The sequence below is a fragment of the Cibotium barometz genome, chromosome 46 (assembly GCF_041138505.1).
Source record: "Cibotium barometz isolate CiBa-2024 chromosome 46, ASM4113850v1, whole genome shotgun sequence".
In the NCBI taxonomy this organism is placed as follows: domain Eukaryota; kingdom Viridiplantae; phylum Streptophyta; class Polypodiopsida; order Cyatheales; family Cibotiaceae; genus Cibotium; species Cibotium barometz.
The window spans coordinates 43,752,833-43,776,438 of record NC_141091.1 but is presented as its reverse complement, the minus strand read 5'-3'; the positions used below and the strand labels follow the sequence as shown (position 1 = coordinate 43,776,438).

General features: G+C 43.0%; 1 protein-coding gene across 1 annotated transcript; it reads right to left on the bottom strand.

The window, feature by feature from the left end:
• Positions 1-724: 724 nt before the first annotated feature.
• LOC147612255 (uncharacterized) lies at positions 725-18,309 on the bottom strand. Its single transcript, XM_086784135.1, has 6 exons — positions 17,943-18,309; positions 16,041-17,069; positions 15,696-15,875; positions 15,449-15,606; positions 1,357-1,467; positions 725-1,273 (listed from the first exon to the last, which is right to left on the bottom strand). The coding sequence occupies exons 1-6, from the start codon at positions 18,096-18,098 to the stop codon at positions 1,207-1,209; spliced, it is 1,701 nt and encodes a 566-aa protein (XP_086640261.1). The 5' UTR covers positions 18,099-18,309; the 3' UTR covers positions 725-1,206.
• Positions 18,310-23,606: the final 5,297 nt, after the last annotated feature.

The window sequence follows — 23,606 nt, the reverse complement described above, 5'->3', positions numbered from 1 at the left end:
CGGTGAGAAGCCTTCTTAAGACTTTAGAGGCCTAGCCCTTTCCTCACAAATAAAGACGGTGACCCCATTTGGCATTACAGACCACCTACGTGGTTGTTCCCCGCCTTCCCTATATGAGGTAGGCTTCTCCTCACAGAATGGCCAGCCCAAATAGAAGAATCTCTTCCCCTTATGATCACTTGTTTCCCGCCCTTATATGAGGCGAATTTGTATCTAGCTTGTTGTGGTTGTACTTAGCCCTTTGTGGCTGTTTTTTTTTTTTCATTATCTAGTTGAAGGATTTTTTTTCCCCCCCCCAAAAAAAAGACCAAAGTTTTTTTTTTTTAAAGAGTGACCTGGCAAATTGTAGCTGGCCAAGAGATCAAACACTGCCTCTGAAGATCCCAAAGAATCCTAGATGTTAATGCCCTTTCCCTTGAGTAGATAACCTGTTGAACTTTCTCCAATGGGAAGTTGACCTTCCAAATAGCTGAGAACCAAATTGAGTCTTGAGATACATTGTTACCCAAAATATCAAAAGGGAGAGCAGAAAGAAGAAGCCCAATAAAAAAATAAAACCAACTAAGGTGGCAACATTCGCAACAGTTGTACAAAACCCATAACTGGTTTGTCTGCAACTTTCTCAACACTATCAAACAACGCTACTTACCTCTACAACACTATTTGCATAAACCATGTCCTAATGATAACCCCACACATACGTGAGAGCCCATGTGCACACAACTTAACAGAACTATTTTTGAATGCCCTGACAAGAACTCTCATGGTATTTCATACATTTTTGAGGTATCTCACAGTATATTTTGTCTTTTCGACCAGTGTATACGGCAACAAATATGCTAGCCTACAAGCAGACAGTCCCTGCAAGCTCCACTACTTCACCAGAAGCTAGAAACAAGAAATGGTATTGACATTTCCACACTTTTAAGGGCTGGGCACGTGGGAGATTTCTTGACCCAACTTAATACAAATCCCTCATAAGGCTCAATGTATCTTATTCAAGAACGATATGAAAATGTAACCACAGCAGCAACTACTTGATACCACTGTACAAAAGCTTGATCACAAGTACAGAACCAATCAAGAACCAAGTTAGGCTCCTGGTGTTATCATTCAGGCTCAACAGGCAGTCCCCAAACACTTAAGGGAACAGGCAGATACAAGCTCACCCTGACTGGCACTCCAAAGCCCATGCAACATGTCATTCTAGGATGGGGCTTGTGCGCTATGAACAGTTGCATCACACACATTACCTCGGCATAAAGGGCAGACTCTGTAAAATAAACAGCAAAAAATTATGTGAGCAGCATGTATAATATTACCAAAAAAAGGGACAGCACTAAAACTGCTCAGTACCTGTGAACTTCTTTCAACCACTTGTCCACACATGACATGTGGAACTCATGGTAGCAAGGTAAGGTTCGAACACGATCTCCCTCTTCATACTCTATGAGGCAGATGTAACACCTGTTTACAAAAGGTGACACTGACCAAATCAACATTGAGCAAATTCTAGCTCAAAAAGACTCTTTGATTTGCAAATATTGGCTGCAACTAATATGAACAACATCTAGCACACCTGACCTGTTAATCCGTCTGTTTTAGTATATAAAGCTCCTCTACATCTAAATTCGAGTCTTCAAACTCCTAAATGGGTTACGCATGTACTTGATGGATCATGGAAACCCCAATACTCTCTTGAGTCTCCAAAAAATTCCATCCGAAGCTTCTCTCCTGCAAAGTTTGGGGTTGACTCTGGCAGCATTATGGCGTGCAGTCTGTGCATTGGGAGAAAAAAAAAATCTGTAATGGGGGATGATTGGATTTGTCAGCCTGCTCAGTGACCAGCATTAAGGGAGGGGACTTCTACCTTTTCCTCTGCAATGGGCTCATCATATGCCCAGCCCTGGCTCCACCATACTTGTCTATGCTGATTTGCCCCGACTCGCTGTCCAATTCTTGTCCTCTTGCTCTCAGCCTAGCACTCAAGGGCCAATGCCTCTGAACTCAAGAATCCCTTTACAGGCTGCCTAACATTTATACCATCCAAGCTTTGAAGGGGCACCTGCAACAGCAGTTTTCCATGCAGCAAGTCCAGGTCTTACAAGTCATGGTTACTTCTATGCTGTAAATGTAGAGGCCCCAGCCTGGCCATTTGCAGTATCATGACTCACCCCACTCAATGATCCTGTCCACCCTACACTTCTATGCATGTTATATAGAGAGGTATCAAGGAAACTAGGCTACTTTGTGTTTAACTAGCTTAAGTCGGTACATGAAAAGATACCAATTGAAGGTGAATGCAAGAATACAGTTCCAAGCTATACTTTAGGAAGCCTGTGAGATTCATAGGGAGGACATGGAGGCCCGGAGAGAATCACTGGTACCCAAGTGTTCCCCTAGCCACCATACAGCTCTCTTAGCTAAGTTTACTCACTTTCAAGCCTCACAAATGGGCTTGTAGACTCCTCTGCTTCTGCCTAGCTATGTCACATGCATCCAAGCCTCAAGTTAGGTGGATGCTTGCAAAGTTTTCAGCCTATTCCTCTCAAACATCTGATTTCCCATGGCCCTAACACTTCATTGACAAGCCCTCAGGCAATGAGACATTGTCGCCCCCTCCTTGATCCTTGAGCTCACTAATCTTGCCCTTGGACTTGAGCTCCATTCACATGTAGGCATATGCTCACTTATGGTAGTGCTATGTGTGAACAGGGCTTAACCAAGGGCATTTTTTCCCATGTGGTTTTTCCCCTTGGACATCAAGTGTGAAAGGACACTAACATATAATATTTTGTACTTCTATATGCAAGGGTTGACTTGCATTTTGTGGATACCACACTTTTGGCTCTCTCTCTCTCTCTCTCTCATTTCTCTGTGTGAGCTTCTCTACCCTGCACCTAACCCTAATGTGCAGGTTTGTGTGTGTGAGTGTGTGAGTCCAACACCCAACATTTGGTATCAGAGCAGGGGGCTGACCCTGGAGCAGTGCCTGTGGGGAATCTGCAGAAAAACCGGCCAAATTCTGCCCAATTCTGAGCTCTGGGGCGTTCACTGGTTTTCGCTCCCCAGCGCCGCCGCCACTTTCGCTCCTCTGCTCGCCGCCGCCGCCTAGCCGCACCAGCTCTTCCACTGCACAGGGCGATGCCGACGCTCAGCCCAGCCGGCGGCAGTAGTGCGCAGGGGACCACCGCCGCCCTTGACTCGGTGGCACTACCGCTCACGTCGCCCCTGTCGGCCAGCGCCTCTGCTGCTCCGCCACCGCCCAGAGCCGACACCGGTCGCCGTTCCTGCTCCGGACGTCCTGCGCCGACGACTCCAGGCACCCTCTGTTCGCGCCCAGCGCTCCCCACGCTAGCCCACGATTGCCTCGTGGCCTTTGTTCGCCGCCAGAGACCTCAACACCTGCCGTTACCGGCTCCCGCTTGCTCGACAAGCCGACTCCAGCGCCGTGCTGCCTCCGCCTGCTGCTCGGCCGACACCTGCAGCAGCTGGGCCCGACACCTGCACCTGGGCCCACCTATGACTGGCCCGTCGGCTGCCCACAGCCATCCGCCGTCCAACTGGCTCCCTCCAACGCCCGTCTACACTCTCTAGCGCTATGCTCGCCCTGCTCATACCTTCTCTGCAACAACGGCCACCGCCTCCGTCCGCCTAGCAGGCCACTCAACTGTGTGCTCCCCGCCTACACTCTGCAAGTATGAGGTATTTCTAGTACACATTTTTTATCAAACCCAAATACAAAATTTGCAGCCATTCCAGTGCAGGTCATATGCAGATTTTGCAGACACTGCTGTGCAAGTCAGATTGAAAGGAAAATTGCAGGTGCAATTTGCGGGATTTCTCAATTTCTGGAAAAATTGAAAAAATTGGGCATTTTGCTTTGCTTGCAATTTGGGGGTTTTCGAAATTGAGGTCAAAATCAGCCAATTGAATCTCTTTCATTTGCAGAAATTTGGGGGTTTTCAAAATTGAGGTCAAAATCAGCAAATTGAACCTCTTTCACTTGCAGAAATTTGGGGCTTTTGTGAAAGTTTTCAGCAACCATCTTGGCACTAACTTGGCTGTGTCTATGGCTGTTTGCTCTTCCCTGACAAGATCTTCCACTTCTTCCATAGAAGGGGGCTGAATGGCTGGCTGGTCCACATGTTCTACATGTGGATTTTCTTGTGTAGGGGCTGGCTGATCTGAATCCCCCCTAATTGCAATGGGTAAAAGTCCATCAAACATGTCCTGTATGCCTGTATCATTGCTTTTATACAAGCTGTACATGGACTATTCTGAATTTTCAGCAAATACCACATCTCTACTGACAAAAATCCTTCGTGTAGTTGGATTATAAAGACGGTATCCTTTGCTCTCATTGCTGTAGCCCACAAAAATGCATTTAATTGCTTTGTCATCTAGCTTTGTTCGGAGTTGTTCTGGCACATGTGCATATGCCAAACACCCAAATGTACGCATATAATCCACTGTTGGCTTTCGGCTATACCAAGCCTCAAATGGTGTTATGGTTTTCAAAGCTTTTGTTGGACACCTGTTCAACACATGAGTTGCACACATTATAGCTTCCATCCAAAATTTGTGAGGCAACTTTTGTGCTTTCACGATGCATCTTGCCATCTCCATGAGAGATCTATTTTTCCTTTCAGCTACACCATTCTGCTGCGGTGTATAAGGCACAGTACATTGGTGTTTGATGCCCTTTTGAAGCATATAATCATTGAATGCATTTGACATGTATTCTCCACCTCTATCTGAGCGGAGTGTTTGGACTTTACATCCACACATATTTTCAGCCATTGCTACAAAGTGTCGAAAGCATGTAAACACATCTGCTTTCGCTTTCAAAGGGTATGCCCAAGCAAACCTGGAGTAGTGAATGTAACAAAGTAAAGATGCCCCCCTATGGATGGTGTCCGCATTGGACCACATACATCACTATGTATGAGCTGTAATTTACTGTTGTCTCCCATGCCTAAAGCTCTTTGCTTAACCCTTATCCTTGGCTGTAAATGCCTTTTCTCCACCACGGTTGCTCGATATGTTTGCTCTTGTTTGCTCTTCCTGCAAGAGTAAACCCACGAGCTCTTCAAAAGTGACAGGATCACCACCTCCTCTCATTGAGAGGTTGAGAGGGGTGTGAAAGCCCAAGTAGGAAGGAGGTAAAGAATGAAGAGTGTTGGTGACCATCTGTTTGTCTGGGATAACCTCATCAATGTTGAGCAATTGTTCCTGCAAATCTTTCACTTTGGTGAGATGATCTGCCATGGAGTCACCCTCATCCATAGAAAGAAGATCCAATTGCCTCTTCAAGTAGGCAACTCTTGCCTCGTTGCGTACCTGATACATTGCTTCCAATGTGTCCCATGCAAGCTTCGATGTCTTGCATGAACGAATGTGCGGAATAATAGTCCTTTTCACTAAAAGGGCTATCAATGACATGGCCTGTGCATCTCTAGAGTCCCATCTCTTCTGCTCTTGTGTGGGAGCAGGATCTACATCAGGAGCTCTTTGAGCACCTTCCCTTTGAGGCGTGGCTGGCTGTATGGTAAGTGGGCGTGTGTCATCACCACACACGATGCCCCAAAGCCCTTCCTTCTGGGTGAGCACACCAAATACATCTGTAGCATTCTGTGCCATGTCAACAAAATATATCTGCAAGCAAACCAAGCACCAATGTGCACTGCCAGGCAACCAAATGTCCTGTGCAAATGTATGCCTGCAAACCAAAGCAAGTGTAAACCTGCACCAAATTGTCCAATTACACACAATGTGTATACATACGCGACAAATCGCAGCTGTAATGCCCAATTACATGCTCCAATCAGAAAATCCCCAATTTTTATGCACTCCAATCGCTTCAATGTGCATCTAATTGGCCAATTAGTTCCAGCCATGCTTTGAATGTACATCATGGGGAGTCTGCATTCGCAATGGGTGGTCTCTTTGATTCAGAAGAGCCTTCTTCTTATGAAGAAGCACATGAGAATGAGCATTGGTTGCAAGCTATGCAAGCTGAAATTTCTTCTATCATGAAGAACAATACATGGGATCTTGTGGAATTGCCTAAAGGCAAGCATATAATTGGAACAAATTGGGTGTACAAAGTCAAAAGAAAGTCTGATGGTACTATTGACAGGTACAAAGCAAGACTTGTGGCTAAAGGCTACTCCCAGAAAAAGGGAATAGATTATGAAGAGACTTTTGCTCCTACTTCGAGAATGACCACAATAAGATCAGTGATTGCATTGGCTGCCCATAAAGGATGGAAAGTGCATCAATTGGATATCAAAACTGCATTCTTAAATGGGGATTTACAGGAGGAAGTATATGTAAATCAGCCCATTGGTTTTGTAGTTCCTCGTGAGGAACATAAAGTATGCAGGTTGCACAAAGCATTGTATGGGTTAAAGCAAGCTCCAAGAGCTTGGTATGATAAGATACATGCTCATCTAACCAACCAAGGTTATGAGAATAGTCCAGCTGAAAGCACATTGTATGCGAAGAAAACCGATGCCGATATTCTCTCAGTCATCTTGTATGTAGATGACATGCTCATTACAGGTACAAGCAAAGCACAAATTTCAGATTTCAAAGCTGATTTGAAAGCTGAATTTGATATGTCAGATTTGGGGCCTTTACACTACTATCTCGGCATACAGTTTATGCATACAGATGATGGCATTGTTATGCAGCAAACTAAATACATAAAAAGTTTGCTAAAAAGGTTCACATGGATGAATGTAAGCCCATTTCTACTCCGGTAGAACCAGGTGTACGGCTTACTATGCATGATATTGGAGAGCCTTTTGAGGTCGGCATTTACAGCCAGGCAGTGGGATGCCTCATTTACTTGTGTAACACAAGGCCAGACATATCTTTTGGGGTGTCTTTGTTGAGCAAATTCATGCACAGCCCAGGCACAAAGCATTGGCAAGCAGTCAAACGCATTTTTCGCTATCTTAAGGGTACCCTGGATCTTGGTTTGTTCTATCCCAGGGGGGACAGCTTGCAGCTTTATGCATACAGTGATTCAGATTGGGCTGGTGATTATGATACCAGGCAATCCACCAATGGGAATTGTTTTTTTCTTGGCAGTTCATGCATATCTTGGTTGAGTAAAAAGCAACCCACTGTTGCTACATCTACTTGTGAGGCTGAGTACAGGGCAGTCTTTACAGCTACAGTAGATTGTGTATGGTTGAGGAGACTATTGGCTGATCTTCGTGAGTGTCAGCAGACACCCACCACCATTCTCACTGATAGCCAAAGTGCTATGGCCGTGGCACGAAATCCAGTATTTCATGCACGTACCAAGCACATAGAGATTCATTATCACTATGTCAGAGAGAGGCTACATGCAGGGGAGATCACTTTATCTTATTGCCCTACACAGGATAATGTTGCAGATATATTCACAAAGGCTTTACCTCGAGAAAAGTTTGAAGCTTTCCGCAAAGCTTTGGGCTTACTCTCATACAGAGAGTGATCTGCTACCTTATACAGGTTCACACTTCCACTACAGGGGGGATTTGTAGACATATGCTCACTTATGGTAGTGCTATGTGTGAACAGGGCTTAACCAAGGGCATTTTTTCCCATGTGGTTTTTCCCCTTGGACATCAAGTGTGAAAGGACACTCTAACATATAATATTTTGTACTTCTATATTATATGGATGTGGCACACATGCAAGGGTTGACTTACATTTTGTGGATACCGCACTTTTGGCTCTCTCTCTCTCTCTCTCTCTCTCTCTCTCTCTCTCTCTCTCTCTCTCTCTCTCATTTCTGTGTGTGAGCTTCTCTACCCTGCACCTAACCCTAATGTGCAGGTTTGTGTGTGTGAGTGTGTGAGTCCAGCACCCAACATCACATGCCGTGTGTCAAATCCCCACGGATCCCCTCGTGATCGATCTTGGTTCGAAACTCGAATCCTGCAAACAAACGAACAAACAAACAAGCAAGGGGGTGCAGGCCTGACTCACCTCCCAACCATGACAGCCGTGGGCAAGCCCACAGTCTTGGCTGTCCCCACCGAGCCATGAGCTGAGCTAACTAGGATGACGTACCGACCAATCTCATCCTCGCGACGTCCCATACCGCCACGAAGCTGCCCTCGCGGGCCTCGAGACTGCTGCCGGCCTCGGCTGCATCGCAACCCAGATGCAAGCTTTGTAGAACTCCATTGCTCTCTTGACCACTACTCTCTCTACTTTCTCGGGAATGGATACCTTGGCTTCAGCTTTAGGTCCCAATATTACTCCGGAACCGTTCGGGGGCGAGCAAAAGCAGCGAACCAAGGAGATCGTGGACACGTGGCTACACAAGTGGCAAGTTCACTTTCAGTTTCATCCATATGATGATGGAAAGAAGATACAGTTAGCAGCAGGTTTCCTGTCCGGCAAAGCTTTGCTTTGGTGGAAGGAACTGAACCCAAAGCCAACGACTTGGGCACAATTCGAAGACATTTTCAAGAAAGAATTCCTCAAGAAAGAGGATGATTATGATGTTGTTGCCCGGTTTTCAGCTTTGACCATGACCTCGCAGCACCTCACTTATGAGGTCTACCTCCAAAAATTTCGTGATTTGCAGATGAAAGCTACAAAGATGGATCCCACTACTCTTTTGGGGTTTTTCGTAGAGCTGGTTTACCCGACTCGTACCGATTACAGGTTAAAAATAACAAATGCAAAACATTGGACGAGGCCATTCATTCAGCTCGTATCTATGATGATACGATGGTCTCTTCCAAGTCGAAACCCGTTACCGAGCAGGGGAACAAGCATAAAAGAAAGTTCTCCGCACCTATGGCTAACACGACTGAAGGCAAGTCTTCGGATCAACCTTCGAAGAATTCCAGTTCGACACCAACGAAGAAGAAACGACTACTTCGGGCTTTGAAGCTCAAGAAGGAAGGACGTTGTTTTATCTGCGAAGAAAAAGGACATATGCGTAACGAGTGCCCGAAGAAAAAGGGTACCAAGTCAAACGCAGGACCCAAGCCAAAGGCTGCTAATCAGTTGTCTTTGACAGGTACGTCAATTACTGTACTTTCTCGCCCTAGTACTTGTTCTGATTGTCTATTCAATTCTAAAGTATTTGGCATGCATGATCTTCTCCGAGTTTATGGAGAAGTGAATGGCCATAAGGTTCACATTCTTTTAGACCCTGGCAGTTCGCATAACTTTGTTAACTACAAACTTGTGCAGAAATTGAGTCTTGACACGACATTCAGCGACCATACCTATGAGGTACGTCTACCTGCGGAAAGACAAGTTTGGGATCGCAAGGTGGAGATGCTTCCAATCTAGATTCAAGACGACAAAGATACTCTGGAATGCTATGTCATGCATCTGGAAAATGTAGACTTGTTATTAGGGATTGAGTGGTTTAAGACTCTTGACGTCCAGATAGATTGGTCTAGTCATATTTTTTCTTTTCAGCATAGGGACACCAAGTATAGTATTTTAGGTGATTGTATCCATCCCTCTCAGGGACCTCTTGTAAATACAATTGATTTTGGAAATATAATGAATTCTTCTTTGTATACCGCTTTCCATTGTGTATTGATTCCACTTTCTTCTTTTCTCATCCCTTCCATGGATGTGAATGAATTAAGTGTGTTTGAAAGCAAAGAATTACAGAAGATACTTGATTCGTTTCAAGATGTATTTCCTAAGGAATTGCCATCGGGTTTACCACCTGAACGGACAGTAGATCATCGTATTGACTTGATCCCTGGTGCTCATCCTGTGAGTATTCCACCTTATAGGATGAGCCAAGCTGAGGAAGATGAGTTGGCTAAACAGCTCGAAGATTATTTGAGGATGGGCCAAATCCGTCCAAGTAAATCACCTTGGGGTGCACCTGTGTTGCTTAGGAGAAAGAAGGACAATACTTGGAGAATGTGTATAGATTACAAGAGATTGAACAAGCTGACAATTAAGAACCGTTATCCTCTCCCTAGATCAGATGACCTAATTGACCGGTTAGCAAGAGCGAAATATTTCACGAAGATAGATTTACGTACTGGCTATCACCAGATACGTATTCATGAAAGGCATGTCGAAAGAACCGCCTTTCGGACTAGGTATGGCCATTACGAGTTTCTCGTATTACCTTTTGGGTTAACCAATGCTCCAGCCACTTTCCAGCAAATGATGAACGATCTTTTTCGTGAACATTTGGGGAAATTTGTGGTGGTGTTCCTGGATGATATTTTGATATATAGTCGTACTCTTGAGGATCATGTCAGACACCTCACAATTGTCTTATCTATTTTAAGACAGAATCGACTATATGCTAAGTTCAGTAAATGTGACTTCTTTATGACCGACATCATTTACTTGGGACACAAGATCACTAGAGATGGATTGAGCATTGACTATGACTGAGTTCAGAAGGTTTTGGACTGGCCTATACCGCGAACAATGAAACAACTTCGTTCTTTTCTCGGTTTTGTAGTTTTTCTTCGGAAATCTATACGGGAGTACTCTCAGCTCACACTACCGATGACCTACTTATTGAAAGGTCGTGGACGTAAGTCCAATCAGCCTATCACTTGGAATAACGATTTGGATATGGCCTTCAGACTTTTGAAAGATAAAGTCAAGGAAGCACCTATCTTAGCATTGCCTGATCCTAGTCGGCCTTATGTTCTTGAAACTGATGCCAGTGACTATGCTATCGGGGCTGCTTTATTTCAAGATGGTAGACCGGTTGCTTTTGAAAGTAAAAAGCTAGACGACACTCAATCTCGTTGGCCAACCCTTGAGAAGGAGCTTTATGCTGTGATTCATGCTCTCAAGGTTTGGAGACATTATTTATATGGCTCCAAGTTTGTGGTATTGACTGATCATCAGTCAATCAAGTATGTGTGTGATGCGGATGATTTGAGAGGCAGGAAAGCTCGTTGGGCAGAGTTAATGCAAGATTTTGATTTTGAGATCCGTTATCGGAAAGGGTCCATGAATAATATTGCAGATGCGCTTAGTCGGATTAGAGAGGTGAATTCTTTGTCGTTCACCGAGATTTCTACTGACTTATTTCAGTCATTGAGAGGGCTTTGCAGGACTGATAGTTATTTTGGTCCATTTTGGCAGAAGATCCAGGACGGGAGCTCATTGATTGACCAAGACTCGGTGACTGAGCAGTCTACTATACAGGCTGCAGGAGGTCAGTGGATGATTCGGAATGGTTTGCTATTCCGTAATGACAAAATTTGTGTACCACAGATCACGGACATTAGGTCCAAGATTCTGAGGGAGTGTCACGACGCCCCTTCTGCTGGACACCCTGGGGTACATAGGACGCTATCTTTAGTGAAACACACTTTTTATTAGCCGAAGATGAAAGGGTATGTAGAAGTTTATGTTCTCAAGTGTCAGATTTGTCAGGCAAATAGCTTTAGACAGGCTAGGTTATTGCATCCTTTGCAAATCCCAGGTAATAAGTGGGAAAGTATTTCCATGGATTTTATTACCGGATTGCCAAGAACACATCAAGGCCACGATTCTATTTGGGTTGTGGTAGATCGCTTGACAAAAATGGCTAGATTTTTACCAACCCGGAAGACTATTACAGCTACGCAATTAGCTCGGCAGTTTATCGAGCAATTGTTTAGACTGTACAGGTTACCGCAGGACATAGTCAGTGATAGGGACTCTAGTTTACGAGTGACTTTTGGAAACTTGTTTTCGAGAAGTTGGAAACAACTTTGAATTTGAGTTCCTCATATCATCCTCAATCTGATGGCCAGACTGAAAGAGTGAATCAGATTTTGGAGGATATGCTTCGGGCATATGTATCCAAAAGACAGAGTTCATGGGAGGATTATCTTCCTATGTTAGAATTTGCATATAACAGTACTAAGCATACGAGTACAAGGTTTAGTCCTTTCATGCTTATGTACGGTTTTCAACCAAGATCACCTGTTACAGTAGGATTCTCAGGACTTCAGCATGATGCAGCACGTAATTTTTTGCAAGATATGCAGGAAATGTTACAAGTTGCAAAGGAATCTATTAGAAGTGCTCAAGACCGAGACAGGTTTTATTCTAATAGACATCGTTCACCTAGAGAGTTCTCTGAAGAAACGATGGTGTATTTGCGAGTTCCGAAAGATTCCGAGACTCTACGGACAGGTAGATCTCCGAAATTATCCCCTAGATACTGTGGACCATTTCGTGTTACACGACGGATTGGTTCAATTGCATATGAATTGGATTTGCCTTCTCATGTGAAAGTTCATCCTGTATTTCATGTCAGTAGACTTACGGAAGTACTCGGTGAAGCATATCAGTTAGTTACTCCTCAAGAAATTATAGATGTCCAGGACATGACATTTGTTCCGCACGAACCTGAAAAGATTCTTGGCTTTCGTGAACGAAGATTGCGTCATACGCTTATCACGGAATACAAGATCAAGTGGAAGGATAGTGTTGAGAAGGTCTTGGAGCCTGGATCTAGTGCAGACGTGCACCTGCTTTATGCAGCCAAGGCCGGCAGCAATCTCGAGGCCCGCGAGGGCAGCTTCGTGGCGGTATGGGACGTCACGAGGAGAAGATTGGTCGGTACGTCAACCTAGTTAGCTCAGCTCGTGGCTCGGTGGGGACAGCCAAGACTGTGGGCTTGCCCACGACTGTCATGGTTGGGAGGTGAGTCAGGCCTGCACCCCCTTGCTTGTTTGTTTGTTCGTTTGTTTGCAGGATTCGAGTTTCGAACCAAGATCGATCACGAGGAGATCCGTGGGGATTTGACATCTAGTCCTGCACCAATGAGCTCCATCCATGTGGACTGGCTGTAGGTGTCATGTGCATGACATGCTCATGTACCTTCTCAGGGCTAATCCAGAAGGGGCAGCCAGAAAAAGACCATTAGAGCTAGGACTTGGAGCAAGGCTTGGAGGGCATGAAGAGGTTGCTGTCGGCTACAGGACTAGGGAGTCGGTTGTACCAATTTTGGCGGCTGCAGCAAGCGATTCAGCGTTTATGGAAAACAAGGCTGCCCGACCAGTTTTATGGAATATATGCCAATGCTACTGGCCGACTAGCAGTCGGCCAGTTTCCCTTGTATCCAAAGGGGCTATAAATAGCCCATGTGCTCATTGATAGAATCATTTAACTCTTTAGGAGTTGGGTCCTTAGGGTCCTAGTTAGGGACTAGATTTTTGGTGTTTATCACCCTTTTTACAAGGCAACCTAGGGCTGTGGACTGAGTACCTTTTTGAACCATATTAATATACTAAATTTCCAGCATATCTCTCTTTCTCTACTCTCTCTTCATGTCTGTGTTTTGCATCAGCATGTTCTCAAGAATGTTTAGGGCTGAAAGAAGACCCCCAGAGCTTCCGCGTGTTACATTGGTATCAGAGCATCAAGCTCAGCAAAGCTAAACACTGATTCAGTCCCGTATGATGGTGTATAGGTCCAAGGTACAAGAAAGTACACGGGTACGAAGCCCAAGGCAAGGAACACAGGAACAAGAAGAGCTCCCAAGAGATTTGTTGGTGGTGTTCCACAAAGCCAGAAGAGATGGCAGTCCTGTGAGCCATATAGGTTCTCGAGCAACGGTCCCAAGGGAGGATTATCCTCGAAGGGGTGATGTGAGAGTGCCAGACTCATTTCTCAGGAATGAAGACCAAGAAAGTGTTCAGAGTCAGGGCAAGAATGGATTGGGGACTGGAGGGAACAGATGCATAGATAATATTCAGAGTCAGAGTGGTTTTGGAGATCGGGCCGGGCTTTCAGAGAAAAGGGTTGCCAGGGATGGATGGATGACAGAGGGACTTCGGGAAAAGATTGGGATGATGACAGTCATCCAAGAACAGGTTGGATTCCCATCATCAAGTTTAGCAGAGGGGGATGTCATGTGCATGACATGCTCATGTACCTTCTCAGGGCTAATCCAAAAAGGGCAGCCAAAAAAAGACCATTAGAGCTAGGACTTGGAGCAAGGCTTGGAGGGCATGAAGAGGGTGTTGTCAGCTACAGGTCTATGTACCAGTTTTGGCGGCTACAACAACCGATTCAGCGTTTATGGAAAACAGGGCTGCCCGACCAGTTTTATGGAATGTATGCCAATGCTGCTGGCCGACCAGCAGTCGGCCAGTTTCCCTTGTATCCAAAGGAGCTATAAATAGCCCATGTGCTCATTGATAGAATCATTCAACTCTTTAGGAGTTGGGTCCTTAGGGTCCTAGTTAGGGACTATATTTTTGGTGTTTATCACCCTTTTTACAAGGCAGCCTAGGGCTGTGGACTGAGTACCTTTTTGTACCATATTAATATACTGAATTTCCAGCATCTCTCTCTTTCTCTACTCTCTCTTCATGTCTACGTTTTGCATCAGCATGTTCTCAAGAGTGTTTAGGGATGAAAGAAGACCCCCAGAGCTTCTGCGTGTTACAGTAGGATACTATTTCTTTCCTGCTTAACGCATCGGCCATTGGGTTGGCCTTGCCTAGAAGATACCCAATCATGCCACCAAATTGCTGAAAATTTTGGCTTCAACAGTGCTACCGGCCACACCATTGTGCAATTGGCATCATCTAAAGCCCAGCAAGGACTGATGGTGCATGCCAACCTCAAAATCGCGCCCATAAAGAAAATGCTTCCAATGCTTTAGGGCTTGGATTATGGCTAGGAATTCTGCCTGATTGCACAAGGTTAGGCAGGCAGCTTCATGATGAGGCCGCACATGGCCCTGATTAAAAATATATAAGGCTTCCCATATACTCAGACCTTGTGCTTTCATTTCAAGCCAGCAATCTATGGAATTTGCCAAAATGCAGATCCTTTTGAATCTAGTAAAAGTGTGCTATGCGTACTTGTCATTGGCGTTGTGAATTGCTTTCATACGCTCCTTGGGTCAACTCTCTCACATCAAATGTTTAATTAGCCATGCTTCACTAATATCTACCCTAGGCTCCTAGCCACCCATAGACCATCCAAATTTCAAGTTAAGGGGAGCAGGCCATCAGGATAACACCTAGCAAATATACCTTTTCAAACAGGCTATGTCTCCTCCCTCCTTTCTGATTTTGTTAAACGTTTAAGTCCTCCTACAAGGATCCCCTGATCTGAAACTTAGTCCCGCTATAAAGTGTGGTAGCCTTTTCTGTTTTCGGAAAAACTTGTACTCTAGTGTTACATATAAAGAAGACTTCTGTCTTTCAAACACAAACGATTAACCCTCGTAAAATCTTCACTAGCACGTAGAACAACCTTCAACTTTCTTTGAACACTTGAATTTTCTTCTTTCCCACCTACTTTATATGCAATTTTTTCTGTTAAGTCTGTTACATGTTATGCCTATATGGTTTTTTACAAATTAGTTCTAGAGTGCAAGTAGCACAATGCACAAGCAGAAAGAAGTACTTGCAAGGAAAACTTCACCGTGTATAAACGTGCAACAGACTAACAGCCATTATCAGAAAACACTTACTCTGCACATTCATCAAGCACATTTTCTGCTTTCACAGTTTTTTCGTGTATCCTGACTGGAAATGAATCAACAACTGCTTCTGGGGCAGGCAAAGAAACCAGAGAGAAAGGTGTTGATCTCGAAAGAGCAACAGACTGACGGTGAATCTCATCCAGCACCTGGGAAATATCACAGATAAATTTTTAAGATTACTCAAAAAAAGCAATCACCTGACAGATGTTAACGTTCTGAAATTCATCTTCTATACCTCAAACAAAGCTTCTGCAAGCATAACAATACGTGAGATGCTTGCTCTTGTGCTGGTTTCGTCTGTCATTACAAAGGCTTCACAAGAGCAACGGCCATCTGGATGTCGACCAAATGCACAGTGCCTTGAATGCCCAGAACTTCCTTCCATAGCATTGCTAAAATGTTGAAGAGCCCATACCTGTGGACAAAAAGAACAAAAAAGTTTGAAATGCAGCTATGAACAGGTAAAAAAATTCTTTTGCCCGTACCGTAGTAAACCTGAACAGAAAAAGTAAAATATCTCTTTGGAACAGTTCAGAGAGTTCACATAATACAGAAGGTTTGCAATGCACAGAAAAACTACCTGTGGCCTTGACCTCCATCTTCTCTCATCCACCTCTGAGCTCCTCCTCATGACGTAACCACCTTCCTCAACAAAGCTACCTGCATCACTGCTATTCCAATCAAAGAGGCCCCATCCATCATTCCAAGAGGAGCCCAAGCCATCAATGTCCTCACTGGCTAACAAAAATGTGGGAGAAAACCTCCGTCTTCGAGTGGTGGCTCTTGTCAATGCGTCCCACAGCCGCCTTCTGTTATTGCGTCTAGCTTCTCTTCCTGAAGCTTCTCCCCTTGATAAGCTTGATGATTCGTCAAGAGTTTGAGGAGCGACAAGACCTAAACCCTCAACATGAAGCATCCCAATATTTTCTGAGCGATGTGCATCAGAGGTGTCTTGCAAAGAATCACGTGCTGCAGATTCCTCACTTCCCAGGTTAGCAGCACCTTGCGGTGGTCCAGGAATTCCTTCCACTGCTCCAGAAGTCGGTGAATTTCCTAAATCTGGGGAATCTCCAGAAGCACCTTGTATTCTTAAACTGCTTGCCAAACTGCCAACAATATTGCTCTCGTTATCTTCAGAAACAACCAGCTCTGGTGATGTATTAGAGGAATTTGCATCAGAGCTGGTCACTGTATCTGTGCATGCAATACCTCCATTGGTATCAGTGAGCGAGGAGAAATGTCTATGGGATCTTTGAATACCGTTTGCTTGACGATCTGCCTGGTGCCACTGCCCATTCCTACTCCTCTGACTGGGAAGAGAATAGCTTGCATTTGGAACCACACTGGAGCTGTTAGTAGACCCCAGACTAGATGCACTTGATTTCCCAGTTCTTGAAACAAGCGAGTGTTCTGAATTCTGTCGAGAACTTGTTGAGATTTGACCACTGCTACTGCCACCAGATGTTTCATAATCACATTTCTCTCCCACACTCCCACGTAGCCCACAAGGAGCACAGCTTTCATCATGTAAATCTGCCACCATGGAATTCTTGGATGTATTTTGGCAAGCTAGAAGGTCTCCAGCCTGCATGCTTTCTTGCACAAAGCTCTACACATGCATCCAACATTTGGGGATACGATCAAACTTAAAAGCATGACCTGCCCGTTCACATACTTTCAGCTTAGAAACCATCTGAGAAAGCTAAAAAGGCAGGCTCCTAAATGAATGGAATACAGGTCAGCTAGCAAAAAAAATGATAATCATGATGATATATATAATAAGTTCAATATCAACCTCAGTTCCGATCCAATGACATGTTGCACAGGTTTACCACATGATAATCACTGGAAATGACAAAGAGACATTTCTTTCCAAGCCAATATGATAAGAGCAAAAACCAGAAAACAAAAAGAAGGTTGATTTCCTCATGATGACGAATTGAATATTAAAGCTGGTTACAGACAGAAAAGGTGCGCATTGCCCCTTTTGCCCCAACAAGGATATGACTTTTGCTGGAATAAGCGCTACCCCCTTTACACATGAAAAAAACTCATCGCCATGCAGTGCCCATCAAGTAGCAATGTGATGGGTAGCCAACATCTTCAGGACAATGATGGGCAGGGTTTTCTCAACCAAACATTAGTTTGTTGGGTCAATCTCTGCGGGGTTGTTTGCAGGTTTTGGGAGGAGCTATGTGTAAAGCGTGTGCCTAAACTCGGTGCCAACCCTACCTGGGCTCATGCCCAAGCGATGGGCCAGGAGGAGGGTTTGTCTGCTCTCTGTAACAGGCCTACCAATCTAACTAGAGAATCAGAACCTCTGTGATGCTGAAAACAAAAGGGCAAGGCCCTCATCTGCAACAGCAATGATGTGGATCCCTTTACGTACATAAAACCCTAAAATAAAAAGTTGGATCCCTATAGGTACAGAATCTACGATGCAGATACACTATGCAAGGCACAAGCAAAACAACTGAATTACCTCTGTTCTCCAGGAAGAGGAGGACGCTCCGCAGCTCATGGAGCGAAGGAAGGGAACCAGAACGCCTTCCTTCCTTTTCTTCTTTCCGGGGGATCGCTTCGGGCTCTGAGCATGGCATGGCGAAGATGCTGCAGGACGACTGCTGCTGGATCCCATCGCAAACGCAGAACAGGAAACCCTAATCTGCACTTGGAAGCTTAAGTCTGCCTGTGCAGACCCACTTTCCACTGTCCTCGCAAGATTTGCTGTTCGATCGCGTTCAAAACCTAAGAACTCTATCAACAGAACGATCGGGTGAGAAAAGGGAGATCTGTGGTGATCGCTAGCCAGTCAATCGCCATAACTTGTTACCACACAAGAGAGCCTATTGCCTAGGCCTCTTTTCTAAACTCGAAATTCGGACTGCTGGTCTGGCATCCACGTGGCATGACATGATCAGATTCTGTATTTGGCCACGAGTTGGCCACGAGTCAACACCGAATTGGTAGCTACTATCCTATGGCGTTGTGCTCATGTCAAGGGATCACATGTATGAATTCACTGGCTGCAATGATCATCCTAAGCAGGGCTTGAGGGCTTGTATATGGAAACCAATCAAAATACCTGTAGCCTAGAATCTCAACCGGGATTTTTTCAACACACCGTTTTGCAAAGGCGTCGTATACTCTTAGCCGTTTTTTTCAAGGGACTCCAAAAAAAAAATATGTTTCTTTACAGACATATTAACTATAAAGCCTTACTGACAAAAAATATCCTTAAATTATTGCCCACGTCTAATATATGAAAAACAAAAAATAGTTTGGAATTTTTCAAAGAAAGTACCTCTTTTGACTGCATGCAGAGGAGGTACGCTCATGATTTAGCAACATGAGTTTGAACTTCACTACCTTGCTCCAGCTCCCATTGATGTATTCCAAGAATGTAACATGCCATAATAGAGATAAACACTTGAGCATTAACTCCAATCTTTTAAAAGAATAAAGAATTATATAATGACATGACATTAGATCATAAAAGGTTCTTGAATCGTATTACCTTATTACTTGAAGTATGTAACGCAACATGATACACATAATCCATCGTAGCTTGCTTTCTTAATTCGGTAGTCTCAAAATCTTGTGAGTGAACTCTCTTCCCTAGATTCAAAGAGAGTTGGGGACACGCATGGTTATGCCTAGCTCTCTACGGGAAGGGGATAGTTGGTTCACTGAGACTGCACAAAGTGCAATCATTAATACGAGTGAACCAACTATGTTCTTCCCCTACAATAAGAGAATATCAGTAAGAATACAAAACATAATTGATAAAAATTAAGAGCAAATCTAGACTAATAGAGCATATGAAGACCAAACTAATAAAAAAAATGAGATGATTGCACCTTCTTGTTTCCAAGCCGCTAAAGGTTCAACCCATCAAGCTGTTTTACATAAGAGCAAAGAGAAATCATGATCAAGAGCTCTAAACCAATTGGTGTGAAAAGCCACAAGAGAAGCTTTGAAAGCATATGCATTTTCACTCTCAAAAGTTACTTGCAATGTAAATCCATCCCACATACATGCTTTAGCTATGTAACCTCTCAATAACCATCGCCAATCTAACAAGCTTCACACATGCATAAATGTAGCTAAGTTACCGCCTTTGTAACGATCTCCCGTCGGACAAAACAGTCTCTAGAATGCAACCTGCAACTTCCAACTTGCCATCTGTAGCCAACCATCAAAAGTTAAAAAACTTAATCAATCTGCAACAAAAATCTTTGTGTTACCTGATGAAACTATTTCACAAACTAGAAGTTGCAAAGTATAATAAATATTTACCATTAAAAACTCAAGCATTTGTATTAATCTTGCATGAAGACTCCATTCACCCTCTCACAAAAGCCACATAAAATTTAGACTATGGAAATGGTCGTTAGTATTACAAAAAAACAAGGATTTAGGCTTTCTTGATTTCTTACCTTCTTGACTCACTAAAAATATGGCGGTTCGTTTTGGCACCATTCTTCCATATTGTAATTTTGCATCATCAAATGCATAATCCTTAAGCGGTGGACCCTCAATGGAAACACGCATCAAGGCGTCCAAGTTTTTAGTGCTCAAACAATTGTGAAGCTTAATCTTGATGATATTTTGAACACTAAAACCTCTCTCACATGCAGTCATGCTAGCACATTGTAGCATTGCAAGGTGATCCAATTTCAACAAGACGGGATACTTATCATCAATAGTGGTTGAGTTTCTACCAATAGAAAGCCATGTGTCTTTCTCCATTCATATGGGGCTTGTGACTTCCACAACTCATACTCCCTTTTACACGATATCTTCTCAACGAGAGGATCCATTGGCTCCCCATAGAAAGAAGCAAGAGTATTCATCTTGTCAAAACCATAGTTTTTAAGCTCCAAACTAGTAGGAAAAGTACAAGGTGACAAAGCTTTGAAGTGCTCAATAAGACCAATGTGAGGGAATCGATCATGAAGATTCTTAATAATGAAACCAAAAAACTCTTTTTGAAAAGCAATTGCATTTTCCATATCACTGGCCACGAATATCTCTATCAATTCAACAAACTTGTACACGTTGCTCCATATAGAAACGTGTAATGCACGAGTTGCCAAATCATAAGGCCCATAATCTAGAATAATTTGGTAGTCTAAGTGATCATGGTATTAGTATTCACATCCACAATAGGCATATCAATAAATTGCATCCAAATGAGACATACCTCAACCTCAATAAGACTCACCACAACAATAATCTCCAGGAAAGAACTTTGAAATTTTTCGATAAAATGGCAAGTCTCTCGAGTATATCACTCATGAAATGCATGCTATAGATAAATTGGAAGTTATTCAACTTCTCAAACAATGCAACATTATGATCTTTTGAAAAGACCAAGAATGGCTCAAAGAACTCACATATTTTATGAATTGTTGATGCTTGACTTAACCATCTCACCTATGGATACGGCTCATTTATAGAATGGCACAATGAAATTCGGCCCCCAGTTCTTCCAATGCCTTACTCTTTACAGAGCTTTTACTAAGCACATATGTAAACTCATTCATAATTTGATCAACATATTGTGCATAGTTGCTTTCTTTCATTGCATCAACAAGACATAAACTCGTGTAGTGTGCCACACAATTAAATGGATTATCTCATTTGAAACGAGCTATCAAGCCATTTATGTGACATGTCATTATAGATCCACCATATGTACCTAGACATATCATGTTTGCAAGATTAAGGTTAAGTTGTGATAGAATAAAGCAAAAACGTTCATGCAGATGTTGAGAGGTGCCCTCTTTAATTTCCAAAAGGCCCAAAAATATTGTAACTGGCTCAAAGTCCTCAATGAATGCTACATATATAATCAAGTGCTGATTCCAGACCTATGTTTGTCGATTCATCCATCATCAAACTATAAAAGGAAGAGGCATTTATTCGTTCTAATGCCCTCTTGAGTAGGTCCTCACACTAATATGTTGCACAAATGTAGCACATGCTTTATCATTCATATAGTGTTCTCTCAATAAATGTGAATGCCCTCAATAAATGAGGGCATTCACATTTCTCTAACAAATCAAATGTAGTTGTAAATTTGGTAAAAGCAAAATCCTCTTTTGCAACATGATGAGCTGTTGCAAATAAACACATAGTGTCTTGCATTGCGACATCTTTGCGTTTCTTCATGCTGTCTTGAATTTTCACCTTTTTCATTCCACAAATATACTTCGCATCTTCATAAGCCTTGCATCTGGCATGATTTGTTAGTGTACTATGCTGTATATTTTTAGACCCATGCTTACCAAACTCACTTCAGGTGTCTTTATCTTTCTCACAAAACTTACAGAAGATCCTCGTTGTTTTCGCATCAAAGTAGGCCCACTCAAATGTTCAGGCCCATGCTTCATTCCATGCCTGCTTACGCATCATCTTTGCTACTTCCAAATACACATTACCTAAACCTTTACTAATTGCATCTACATTCTTACTATTAGCATCCACATTCTTACCATGAGCATCAACTACATTATTATTATTACCATCAATAATAGATACATCCTCAATAGAAGAAGAATCTCTCATGGAGCGTTTCTTCTTTGTTTTTTTTTTAGGGTGGGTCTTGCTTTGTAAATAAAGGCATCACAAACAAGGTTCTTTTAGAAATTTTGATCTTGTAACATAGAATAAAGCACCACAAAATCAGCACAAGTATGGCTACATAAAACTCTCTCTCTCTCTCTCTCTCTCTCTCTCTCTCTCTCTCTCAAACACATTGTTTCAGATAAGGATGCATGTTTCACACAAGTTTGTCCAATGGGCTTGAGCCCGACAACCCTTTGTCTTAAACAATGTTCCGAACTTCCAAGTTTTCTATTTACCTTAACAAAAATTTCACTTCAAGTTTTTTTTTGAAAAATTATGTTGTGGCGAGTTCTTATGGCCCTTTACCTTCTTAGAGAGAAGTAGCTTATGAAAAGGAACCTTTTATAAGTTCCTTCACCAAATTGGCAATGTTAGACCACTCATATGTCCAACCATAGGAAATGAAACAAGGCATATGTCCAACCATAAGAGATGAAACAATGATGCCTTGTGCTTTTGTTTATTCAAAATAGCTCAGTTGAAACTACTCTTGGTTCAGGTCAAAACCTCCAGCTCTTCACTAGGGCTTGGGAAGGCCTCCAACTCCAACTCTAGATCTCCTTGTCTGCTTTTATTAACATCACCAAAGACTCAAAGGTGGGCACAATTTTGGGGCTGCTTATGAGCATTTTCTTCTGCTTGCAGATGGGCGCCATGAACCAGCCCAAAAGGATATGCGTTTTGCTCTCAATAGTTGCCTATTGATGTGAGTTACACCATATCATAATAGAAAATACATAATAGGGTCCATATTTTCTGGAGGGGATATTAATTTCCTATCCTGTCAAAAGATGGCGCTCTCAAAGGGTTGATAAGGTTTTGAAGCTCGATAATTATAAAAGTAAGCACACACCACTGCATCTCTATAGAAGAAAGATAATGTCAGAACTCCTACCCTACATCCATTTCTACACCCATTACAAACACATCCCATTGCATGAGTCAAACTATCACAAAGGTCATTGATGGGAAAACTTGCAGCAACCCTTAATCTCTTTTAGAAAATGAAAGAATCACCAGATTTATTGTACTATACCTGGCTTATTGATTATACTATTCATAGAGGTTCAATAATTCTTGCACCATTACATGTATAATCCGAACATTACTACACGCATGGCACACACCAACAAACCAATGCCCACTTAACTCCACATTGCCACTTTGTTTTTGCGCTATCCTCTTAAGACAATAAGTTTACACCTTAAAATTTGAGAGACCAAACAAAACAATCATGTTTAGAGATCACCCATGGGGAGCGTTGCCCTTGTGATGTTCAAGAGGCTTCTAAGATGTGAAATCCCAAAGGATTAACCAAGAACACAAGCAATAGAAAACAAAGAAGGCTACATTAAGCACTTCTAGATAATACTAGTTTGTGTACTCTATGGTTGGTTTTGTCTTCTACCTTCTTAATTTCTTTAAATATAGTCTTTCATAATACTTATCGGTTATATTTAATAGTCCATCCTCTTTCTTTATATATTTTGTGTACACTCTCATACTCCATGTA